The 12,801-nt window shown below is 36.5% G+C and overlaps 1 protein-coding gene across 15 annotated transcripts in view; it reads right to left on the reverse strand.

The window, feature by feature from the left end:
• Nucleotides 1–12,801, reverse strand: part of KLHL32 (kelch like family member 32) — a 184,215-nt gene that overhangs the window by 64,566 nt on the left and 106,848 nt on the right. For 9 of the 15 annotated variants that reach the window (XR_005650746.1, XR_005650747.1, XM_039853186.1 and 6 more), the window contains one exon: nt 1,063–1,278. Coding sequence is in view for 11 of the 15 variants with exons in the window: in XM_039853186.1 (XP_039709120.1) it covers nt 1,063–1,278 (216 nt within the window). In the remaining 4 variants the exon portion in view is untranslated. Of the gene's footprint in view, nt 1–1,062; nt 1,279–1,622; nt 1,779–4,916; nt 6,516–12,801 lie in introns of those variants that run through there. The other 6 variants (XM_039853192.1, XM_039853191.1, XM_039853193.1 and 3 more) reach the window with 6 other exon arrangements.

The raw sequence follows: 12,801 nt of genomic DNA on the forward strand, positions 1-12,801 counted from the left end.
AGGAAGGAAGGAGGGAAGGAAAGAAGGAAGGAAAGAAGGAAGGAGAGAGAGAGAGAGAGAAAGAAAGAAGGGAAAAAGATATCAGGAAATTTATCAATCAGTAGAGTCAGGGTCTGGATTATTAATAGTTATCTCTGTCTGTTTTGGCCAGAATAACAGTATTCTCTGAAAGTCATTTGATAAGATACCAGGAATTTACTGTCTAATCAGCTAAAAGACGACTTCATACTTTCCCTTGAATTCTGTATAAAAATATTTTCCAAATGATCATGAAACCTTGAAAGTATGCTGCCCTAGAAGTAACAAGATGTCCAGCCAGTGCTTCAGAGACTGAGACAGAGAGTGTAAGATGAAAGAGGAAAGATGGGCTCTGACTGTTTCTCAAAGATACCATGTGGAGTCTTCAAGGATAGACACTAGGCAAAGGATTTAAATTGAATAGTCAACTTGAAAATGCAAAACATCCTCCTGTACCCCAGATAAAGGATATTTGAAAAGAATGCTATGAGAGGGGAAAAGGCAGGGCTTAGGAAAATAGCAATGAATGCAGAATAAACTAAGGAGAAAGATTTTTCTGATGCAGTGCAAGTAGAGCTTTGTTTCACTTAAGGTCTCAGCTGCTCTCTGCTGCAACAAAGAAATGTTTCTGAATTGTTTACAGGAAAGCACAGAATTTATTCTGATTCCACTGATCTGATTCCACTGTATTAATAGCACTTGAAAATCCACTCTTTTGTTTCTGTTTAAGAAACTATTTTTATCAGGAGAATAAAAAAACCCTTGACTCTTTCTGATGTAACCTCCTGAGGGTTTGGGGAAGCCACAGAAAGGATCTGAGGAAGCTCACCTGCAATTCTGAGTTAAGCTGAGCAGGCACAGGCCTCCAAGCCTCAAGGGCTGGTGTTCTCCAATCATCTGTCCATCAGGGGAGCGTGACTTCGAAGACTTGAGTCCAATGAGGACCAAACCAAACAACATACTGTCATTGTTCCTCAGACCTTTAACTTTTAATCATTTCATGCCCTCTCCACACCAAGAGAGACCCATGCAGAGCACCCTTACCTGCCAGATCTGTTCTTCGCTCAGGGAGGTCAGGCGGTCACTCTTCAGGACCTCCTGAAGCAGACAATAAGGAAGTGTTAGAACGTCTTCAGGGCGACTCTTCAGGAGTTCAGAGAGATGTTTCACTAAGAAATCGATCACTGCCTTCTCCAACAAAGTGAGGTTAAAGAGGTCAGCAAGTCTGTACAGATCCAAGTAATTAAAGCTATTTAATTCCTGTGAGCCAAAAAAATTAAAATGGGGGAAAAAAGAGATCTCTTAGAAATCAATCCAAAAGAGCAGGGAAGAAATTCAGATTGACTAAGGTTTGCATGAAAGGAGTGGGGTCGATGGGGTGGCACTCCATCGAGAATGTCTGAAAAACTCTTCATTAAAAGGCTCTGGGCGAACTGCTTTTCTTGAATTCATCATTTCTCTTCACTTTGTCCCTCTTAAAACCCATATATTTAAACACATCTTAATGAAGGGATTGAAAGAAGTTTCTGGTTTCACTGATTGAAATGTTACTTGGCCACATTTTAGAAACATTTTACCAATAAAGATGATTTTTCTATCCTTACCATATGTTATAGCTCTTAGGTGATGTTTTTGTCTGCTAAAGATAATGTGAGGGCAGGTAAAGTGGGAGTCACGAGTAGATGACACAAACTTTATGAAGACAGACTCTTTTTCCAAAACTTCAAATTAAGTACATCTTTGAGTAAAAGCAATCCATCCTGATTCAATGAAATTAAAACACAGATTTTTACATGTGAGGTCGCAGGAAATGAAGAAATCTCACAGAAAAAATTTCCGCCCTGAATAATTCTATATTGAATCCACCTAATATGGATGATTTATAATTGTTCTTTGTTTTTATTAGACTCAAAAATTCAGACAACCAATGACAATTCTTCCCTCTTTTTCAAAGAGTTTCTGTAGCAATCTTTATTCGGGGGGATTTTATTCATCTCTATGAGTTCTCAAACTCATAACCAGGGCTCTACAATAATGCCCCCAACGAGCCATGACACCTGTGGAACCTCTGTCTTATAACTGCAAGAATCAGAGTGGGCACACAGGTTTGCTAATACAAAACCTAGCTATTTCAAGCAGAATGCGAGTGGGCTGCATCCCAGTTCCTCCTCATATTTTAAATTTATAATTATTAATATGTGAGCTATATTTTCCAATAGGTTAAGGAATGCAGAATATGATACCATCAGATAGCTATTTTACTTCACTGTCCTTGTAATGTTTAACATACGTTTTCCCCTTTTTTAGTTGAAGAATTAAGAATGCTTTCTAAAATATTTCTATTCTAATATATTTATTTCTATAATATTTGGAAGTTTAAAGAAATATGTTCTAAATTTGTGCTGTCCAACATGGTAGCCACTAGCAACATGTAGCTATTGAGCACTTGATATGTGGCCAGTCTGATTTGAGATGTATAAGTGTTACAGACATATTGAATGCAAGGAGTAAGAAAAATAGAATATAAGTTATCTCGTTAACATTTTCATATTGATTATCTGTTGAGATTATATTATTCTGGATATAGTGAGTTAAATATATTACCATAATTAATTTCACCTATTTCTTTTTAACTTTTATTAATGAAGCTACTAGAAAATTTTAAATTATATAGGTGGCTCCTATTATGTTTCTATTGGACAATGCTGTTGTAAATAATAAAATGAATAATAAAGATATTGTAAAAATACCTAAGAGCTGCATCATCACCACAACCACCTGATTATTATTATTATTATTATTATTATTATTATTATTATTTTTACTTTGGATTATATGCCTTTTGATGGGAGATGACACTTTAATTATCTTCCTAACAGGAGTCAAGCCAAATGACTTCAGGAATCAGCCATAAGATTCTGGTGCTTAATAGCTCTATTTGCCAACACAGTTGAAAAGGAGTAAATACTTATCTTTAAAATGAAGTTTACTATAGATGACCACAAAAATCCAATGCGACTCAAATATGTAAGGGTCCACTCACAGCCATTCAGTCAAAACATCCTGGCTTCTCATTCAGCAGATTTTATCAAAGGAATACTGAAGATTTTGACTCCAGCACCAACTTTTTCAAGTAATGTTTAAATCTGTTCTCCAAATCTTACTTTTTAGGATTAGTAAATTCTACTCTGGGAGGAAAGTTTGCACATAGAGCTTCCATAGCAAACTTTAGGACCATCTCTGCTAGATAAAGAAGTTATTCATGGTCAGTACATCTATGAAGAAGTTTACCTGTTTCAAGGCCCTGGATACAATTTCAGTGTCCCAGGAAACTACTCTGCAGTACCCCTGAAGCATGATGGGGTGGGAGCAGGGATGGGTGAGGGAGTTGTTGTCAGTGCCTTTCAGGTACCCAGGCACATGCCCAGGGCATGACTCAAGGTCCTGAGGTAGCACCTGGTGGCATCGCATGGAGAAGCAGAAGCAGAAGTAGAAATGACTAATTTCTGCGAAGCACAAGGTGGACAGGCACAGCTCAGGAGCAAGGGTTTTCCCACTTGTTCTGCCAAAAAGGTGTATACACCTATGTTTGGGACTGGATTATGTAGCAACAACCAAATATTCCTTCTTAAGCATCTTTATAGAGAGACATTGCGTTTCATCTAATTAGAAGCCTAAAACTTAAAGGCAGGCCAATTCAAAACTACAAAGAACCAGAGAATTAATTTAATTGAGAATTTAAACAATTGTGCTTCTTTGCTGTGTTTCTTTTGAAGGTGATTATTTAACACTCGCTTCTATAGTCCTGAAATGTTTTCATTTTCTCAGGGTATAATTTTATATACCCCCCTTATCTAATCTAACAAGCATTTTGTATTAATGGAGAACTAAGAAAGCTAAAAAAAATGGACGTGTCAATGACTAAATGAACAGCAAAAGGGAACCCAACTGACATACGTTCATGTACAAAAGAAACATCAGTTAAAAGTCTGTTACCTATGTTTACCTTTTCATTTCTCCTCTCTTCTACTTAAAAACATAATTTCCCAAAATCTACAGCGCTTTCTATACATGTCAAAAATTTCCATTCCCCTTGCATGAATAATTAGCACCTCAGTAGTTAAACTGCGTAAAGTGTGGAGTTGAGGGAGAAGAGAAAAACCACCTTCATTGAGGTCACGATGCCACAATATACATTCCTCCTATTGGGGCAGATGGGCTTCGTAAGCTTTAAGCAAAATCATCACTTCTGTCCTTCTGGCTAAGACCATGTGTAAGCAAAATAATCATCTATAATGCTGCTTTTAAGGATTCCCATTAACGTAATGGGGGGAGTGGGAAGCAATGGCTAAATTGCATTAAATGCCCACCTATAACACTGTGCCTGGAGAAAAAATTATCGCTGTTATAAAAATAGTGCCATTATGTTTCTGGTTATAAAAAGTAATAAATGTTCACTTCATAAAATTCAGGAAATACAAAGTATGGATAAGAAAACAAAAATCATTCATATTTTACCATGCAGAGATAATCATTATTAATGTTTTTTATATATACATAAATATATATGTGTATTTATATATATACATACACACATACATATACAAAACTTCCAGACTTTTTTGAAAGAAGTCTTTTACATTATAGAAAAAAAAGAATAATAAATCATTACAGTCAGAGGCAGAACAAATCATCGACAGCCCCTGGAACTTGGAGGCAATCCAAGGCAACCCAAGGGCCACAGAATCAGGCAGACCTGGTTCAAATCCAGCTCTAACACTTACCGTTGACCATGACCTTGTGTTGACCACTGAACCTCCACTACTTCCTATTCACAAAATGGAAAGTTCAACCAGTTCATAGGGTTGTCATGGGAATAATGAACGAAAACCACTTACCACACAGCTTGGCACATGAAAACAGAGAGTGGATTTGGTGGGCAAGGAACAATAAAGTATATTTGAGCATTGTTGTTTGGCATCCATAAGCCTTGATTCATCACTGATAAAGGAGATCAAAATGAAGAATGTGGTCCTTTTAGAAACAAAGTCTTAAATAAGCTGTACCATTAAGTCATGGAAAAGGAGGCTGGCCAAAGTAAAAACCATACAATTGCATTACAAACTTATTATATGTTAATGACTGTCACATCTATACCACTAGCCCAAACTTCTCTCATAAGCTCTGAATTCATTTTTCCAATCGCCTGTAAGAGAATATGTCTTGGATATTCCACAGCCATACTGAACTCAACATGTTTACACTGAACTTATTTTTTGCAAACCTGCATCCTCTCCTGTACCCCCTCTCTTAGAGAATTACTACATTCAGCCACCCACATCAGGGTCCCAAAAGGTGGCCCATTTTCTTCCCTCATATACAGTCAGCCACCAAATCCTGTTTGCTCTTCCTTAGCATTTCTTGTTCTGTTCCTCGTCATCTCCCATCCAGACTTCCTACAGCAGGGTCCTGAATTACCATTCCTGTCTCCAGTATCAAACTTTCTATCTTCTCCTTTTACAAGAATCTGATCATACTGATAACACCTGTTTAATACCCATTATTAGATTCCCATTTGCCTATGGTTAAGTCCACACTCAGTATCATTGCATAACCAGCCATAACCTGGACCCTGCTGACCTTCTTACCCTGCAGTGTAACAATCCCATCCACCTTGACTTGGCTGCAGCCATTACAAGGGCCTACACGGTCACATCATGTACCAGGAACACACCAAGTACTGGCAATAAAATGATGAGGGAAAATAGGCAAGTTCCAGGCCTCATAGAATGTACGGTCTATTGGAAGAGAGAGCCATTAATTAAAACGTATTACAATTAAATGTAAAATTATAACAAATAAATGGTAAAGGCTATAGAGGGTAGATGATAGGGCTATGAATACCCATAATGGATTTGACCTGGAGTGAAAAGTTAGTAGACTTTCCTGAGAAGCCACAAGGAGCTGATAGCTAAAGGGAATGTTAACTTGACAAAGGTTGGGGGTGGGATGTGTATTAACTATATTTTTGCATTTTCTGTATTCTTGAGGCTCTGGATTTCAGGGCCTCACTGAAGGGGAGAGACTGCCCTTCCCAGGGCTAGCCAATTTTGAGAAATAGCAAAGAACTTGCTCAAAAGTGCACCCTGCATATGCACACCAACCAGTCCAGAGCCCATACTCTGAACTCCCTCCTGTATCTGGCTCTTATACTCCAGGAGGCAATATCCCTTTGCCCTTTTCAGTGCAGGGCCAAGTACTAGACAACTAGACAGAGCCTGTATGCCTCAAATCCTGCTCACACTGTTCAAACTAGACAATCATAAGCCTGATTACCCTGCCTTGTCCTGGCTTTCCTGTAGATGCCACAATAAAAGATCATGTCCATGCTTTCCCCTTGCTTCTTCTGCCTCCTGACCATGCCCCCTCCTCTTTGGAACGATGAATAATAAAGTACCTTTTCAATGGCAGTTGTCTCCTGATCTGTTGGCTTCACCGTACCTAAATAATAATAAAACCTGCATTTTAAAACAGGATGGGGCTGGGATTGCAGGGAGAATGTTTCAAACAGAGGAAGCAATATACACAAAATTCCTATGGAACAATGGAAACAAAATCATGTTTCCATTGTTTTGGCTGACCATCCTATCTAAATTAGTACATCCCACTTCCTCTTCATGTCACCCTCCAGCAGATTACTCCATTATATTTGCTTTTACCACTCATCACTATAAGTAATTATTCTCTGCATTTATTTGCCTACTGATTTACAATGTGTTTATCCTCCAGCCCCCAATAAGGATGTTCTACGGGAGGAAGGACTAGTCTCTTATATTCACTGCTATATTCCTAGTGCCCAAAACAGTGCCTGGCACATTATAGGAGCTCAAGCCACACTTGTTGAATGAATGAATCCATTTTGCCTTGTAAGCTCCCCTGGTTCTGTCCAAATTGACCACTTCCGCTTCTGTGCCTTCACCCTGCCCTCTAAAGATTTCTAGCACAGCGCCTGTCACTATTGGCATCCTTTGATTATTGATCAGTCTCCCTCCTTGGTGCCAAGGATTATAATGTATCCTTGGTCTCAGGGAACAGATGCTCAATATATATCAGTTTAATGAAAGAATGTTTGTGAGCTTTTTCTTTTTACTTATAACTAAGCAAGACCAGAACAGGCTATGTCTGTCCAACATGCCTGTCCAATTCTGAACATCATCAAAACAAGGTCATTTTTTCATACATCATTGGGTCTTCCTACACATATACACAAAGGCAAAGTCAGTGGCCATTCAGTGTTTTCCAGGTAAGAAAATTGGCAATAATGGCTAGAGTTCAAAGTGTAAATAAACAACTGCAATATAACAGCTTTACTGTGAAAAAGAAATTTTTAATCTACCTCGACTTTTTTTTTCAGTCCAAGAGAGAATTATTTCCTCTATCAATTGGCTATTCAGATCAAAGTACCTTTTCAAATGATATGTTGTCCTAATTATGAGATTGTCTCTGTTCTCTGACATTGTGACTTAAAAATCCAAGTGCCAGAGTAGAGGCAGTAGTTTTGAATGGAAATTATAGCTCAGCAACACGAAACTCTCTTGAGTAAAAGAAAAATCCTTTTTTTTTCTCCTAAAAAGGTTTCATTTCTGTCACATTGCTTCTCACTTGAAATTTAGTTTCTATTCAGAATAATGATATATACATTGTTGTTCTTTGGGGACTCTTTTTAAATAGTATTTATTTTCCTTTGGTTTAGGGCTATTTGGCTTCTCTCCCCCTTCTATTTGTTTCTTATAGAGTGAATAACAAGTTAAACAACAGAAAAAGAGCCATAAAATGTGTCCCCAATATTATACTAGCTATGGAATAAACACCAGTTTCCCAAATGCAGTAATTCTTAAACCTTACATATTCTCCATATTCAGTCTTTCTGTGTGGTCTATTTCCTTAATTAAATCATTAAAATAGTTATTTCCCAGTTTAACTACTGAATATGATAGGGAAAAGAGAGCATGAGAAAGGCAAATACTGTCTGTCTTCTTTTGGGTTATATTCAAATGTGATTACATTTTTGAGGCAAATTATCAGGTGGTAAGGACCTGAGTGTGAGGAAGTAGGGCAGTTTGGGGGCTGTGGGTAAACCCTATGGCCCTTATATCACTCTTCCCAAACTAGAGGAGGCAGAAAGAGAATGACAAATGTCAGCCTTTGTATGTCCCCTAGTAGGGTTCTCATCTGTAGCAGTGACTGGCCGTTGTATTAGCAGCTCTCAACATCTCAATTAAGGAGGTACTAATAATTAATTCATACAAGGCTTTATTTTAAACTTTAGAGCAGATTTAAGCCTATCCCTGAACTAATGTCACCAGGACTCACTCACATTCTAACACACTTTCATGAATGGGAGAAAAATGTATATAGCCTTAGAGCTGGAGTCTACAGTTCACTGCACATAACCCACAGCCTAGCTTATGTACACCACACCTAAGAAATGAGTCTTGATGTGTGCCAATAGTAATACAAGCTGAGAATCAATAATGCATATTTCTAATACATAATCATAGCCATACCCACATGTCCCCTGGCCTGACTATCAGTAACCCCTTGCCATCCAGCACCACAGTTTTATCATTGCTCTGGCACAGGAATTATACAGAACACAGAAAATATTTGTTGTCTTGTGACTGTCTACTGCAGACTACCCCAATATCTGTCCCACAAATACTCTTCCTCAAATCTAGGAGCCTTTGATAAATTAACGAGATGTGGAAATCTGATCAAGATGCTCTGATTTACTACTAAGGATATCCATGCCAAATAGGGTCTCACATATTCCCGTTTCTCTTGGTGCTTCATTTAGCTCTGAGAACTTGACTAACTTGTGAAACAAAAATAAGCATCATTGACCTATACTATCAGTATTGAAAACTATGACTTGTGTTCAAAATAATTACTTCTCTCAAGGTCAAAATAAAAGTAATGCCATTTTGATTTCCTAAATTTTCCCCCAAATTGAACAGGAGTCCAGATCTTTCTGAGTAATGACACTCAACAGATGTGACCATTTTAACAATGCTGTGTTTTATCATTATAATTATAATCTTTCATTTCCAATTATTGATGCCCTTCACTTATACTGCCCTTCAAAATGTCACCTTAAGTATCACATGTCAGTACTTTACTACAGATAAAGATGGCCAGGAAACAGCAGCTTCTATGCCCAGCATGTATTAGCACCCATGAAAAATGAAGTTCTATTATAAAATGTTGATATTATATCACATTTGGAGGATTACTCTAAATGAAATGTTATGGAAGCAAAGAAATCTTTTTTAAACAACTATTTCCAAATCTATTACAAATAGTCTGATACATCCACTCAGCATATGAAACCAGTATGGTTTGATTTTTTAGCAATGTTAACTAAAAGCCAGATTTTAAAAAAAACATTGTAGTTGCTGCTAGGAACCAAATACCAGGTTGGACATAGTAAATATGAAACCCTATGTCACTGACTGAATCCTCATGCTTCCCACTTCAAATCTCCTGTCACTAACTTGTCTCTAAGTCATTCATGCATATATCTTCCAATAAGTAAAAATGTTCCTAGTAAACTAGTAAAAATAGGTTTTACGTCTTATGCTTTTTGTATCCTTTTTGTACAATGCCAATCATAACAACTTCATCATACACTGTAATTGAAAAATATGTTGGCTTATGAATTTTTGAAAGCAATATACTTTTTAAGTTTGTTTTGTTTTGTTTTGTTTTTAAATACATCCATGACTCAAATGGAAAGAGGAAATGACAGTTTGGTTATAGGTAGGATTTTATAATTATGTAGAAGGAACAGATCTTTCATGATTAACTGAGGAAGGTGCTCTCAAATATTTGATCTGAACTTAAGGAATTCTCTCCTGATGCTAACTACACACCAGGATTTTCATACAATTGGTAAATACGGTGGAAGACCCAGTTGTAGTGCTGGATGCATCGGGCCTAGCTTCTACAGTGAATCTTGGGTCTTCCAGCTTTTCACATGTTAGGTATTTTTTCCCTCTTCAGAATGGTGAAAAAGAACCTTACTTCTCTTGGTATTTAGTGATAACCAGAAATATATAAATTTCCATGCTGTTTGCCAAGTGGAACTGAATGCTCATGGTTTTCCTTTAGACAATAAGGAGAACCCTAAGAATCTTTGTCACAAATGGTTACTGTTTATGAAGCATTTAAAGACTGATTGAACAGACTTTAAAAAGCGTGGAAGAAAAGAGAAGTTCTGTATTATAAATGCTCTTCTCCTCCTGGTGAGAGACAACCAAGTACAGAGTCCACTTCCTAAGAAAGCCAGGCCACACCAGCTGAAAGGATCATTCCCTCTTCTGACTTCTATTTGCAGGAGCTACCAGTATCATCTACTTAACCCCTTATCAGTCATTACATACTTTCTCCCCAGCTGTATCTATATTTCTTTATAGGTTTTCCTCTCTGTCTTCACAAAGCAGCTACTTAATCAACTCTGACTGATAAATAATGGGTAGGTAAGAAAATATATCAGAACTTTAAAATTCAACTTTTATTGTTTTTATTTTAGTTTACAATAAAACATATTCTCCTGCTCCTCTAAAATATTTAAATATTTAAAAATATTTTAAATGTTTTAATATTTAAATAATTTGTTCAATAATACATTTTAAAGTATTTTAATATTTAAATAATTAAAATATTTAAAAGTACATGCCTAGAATGTTAGCTGCACTGGAGATAAATATTGCAGTCCAGAGAGAGAGAGAGAGAAAGTTACTGCCTAAACTTCTCACAAATCATATGCTATTTTCAAGCTACTACCATTCGCTATCAGGTACATTGCCATCTTATTCTTTATGACTTAGAAAAATTATAAGTGCAACTGGTTGTGCCCATTATTTGCATTTATAATTTTATACTTTCCCTGTCTCTTTCACTAGGTCATAGTTGTGGGGATAAGGAACTGGCTGCATTTTTACTTTGGAGTTGTAGGAAAAGCACATCATTTGAAGCTGGTCCATCTGGATGGCCTCAGCAAATGGTTAACTTCCCTGAGTTTAATTTTCTCATCTAAAAAATAGATCTGTGGTAAAGATTCCCAAAAATATTTGTAAAGTGCCTTTCATGGGGTAAATGTTCAACAAACGGTGGCTTTCATTATTATTCTCTTTTAAAAATGCTACAACAGTGCTTAAACTATAGCTTTAGATATTCCATAAATTTTATTCACTGACTGGGTGAGGGGAAAAACAACACTGAATGTCTAATATGGACTTTGTTTTTCTACAAATATCCATAAAAATCATAGTTGTCATGTAAGTTCAATTATTCTTCTGTATTTAAAAAACACTTCACCAGAAATAAACAAGGAGAAGAGGTGAGACATTATACTGGACCATCATCCAGTACGTATTACTATCACATATTCTGGTTCCCATGCCCTGTATTACACATCATAGAAAAGGCGCATGGAGAAATCTAAGGATGGAGGAGCTGCATTTCTTTATGACCTTATTTGAAAGATAAACTCCTTGGGGAAATACAATTTATTCAGATTATCAAGACCCTGCTGTGCAAATCTACAGTCTGGGAGCATGCTATGGAGATCAAAAAATATTTACTTTATTCTGTTGGGTATAAAAGCTTTTAATGAATGCATAATTAAGAGGAAAAAAAGTGTATACAGCTTTAGAAATTCCACTGCTGAGCCAAGCCATTAATATCCAAGGCACCATACCCAGTTGTGATTCCACCTGTTTCCTATTTGGATTACAACCTAGTTATAAATCAAGGTATTACGTGACTATACAACGTGGTGCTGCAGAAAAGGACTGCACTCCAGGACTAAAGGCAACAACATAAAGGGCTTTGTTGTAGATGTGTGATGAAGGGCTGGCCCTTTGGAACATATTGAAACAAATAAACAAAACCCAAATCTTTTAATAGCCTTGGGATGAATTATGTAGAAAAAATATGTCATGTATATAAAGGGATCTGTGTTTTCTCCATAATACCTTATATTAGAGTTGATGGGTAAAATCCAATAGTTATAGATGAAAAAAAATGAGCTATTCATTGACAATGCAGGCCAGATTACTTGTGATATGATAAAATACTATAAAACCAGTTATTTTATGTAGAGATATATAGGTATATTTGTATGTAAATATATCAGAAAACTATATGCAACTACATATTCACATATTGATGTAAATATGCATAGGATACAATTTGATTGAACTAAAATAAAATATTAGCAGCAATTCAAAATATACAAGAAAAAAACCTAAGCATGCTCTAATTCTTGGAGTCTTTGAAGGCCTATTTAAATATATTTGTGCTGTATAACAGAGGAATTCTACAATTAGGTTACTAGTACATTTTCATAATCAATTGTGTGCATAATTTCCAAGGCTCATGAATAATTTTGTATTGTTCCTTGAGAAAGTCTGTAGTAAGCTGGAAATCCAGCAGAAAGAAGGCACGGAGACACGGCCATCATCAACAACTAATAATTCCAGCCCCAGTCACTGGGTGCTGCAAAATGCTATTGCAAAGTTTACTAAGCTGCCTCAGCACATCAGGTGATAACTACTGAATTATGGACGATGTAGAGGAAATTAATATATACTTTTCTTTCCTTCATTGAAAATAGTCTATTGGGCAACTAGGGCCTCAAAACTAAAATTTCAGTAACTACAAGCTTTTTTTTTTGTTTTGAACTATGAGAGGCAAAAGCTTAAACTATTTTAAAATAAA

The sequence above is a fragment of the Pteropus medius genome, unplaced genomic scaffold (assembly GCF_902729225.1).
Source record: "Pteropus medius unplaced genomic scaffold, Ma_sr-lr_union100, whole genome shotgun sequence".
NCBI classification, from domain to species: Eukaryota; Metazoa; Chordata; class Mammalia; order Chiroptera; family Pteropodidae; genus Pteropus; species Pteropus medius.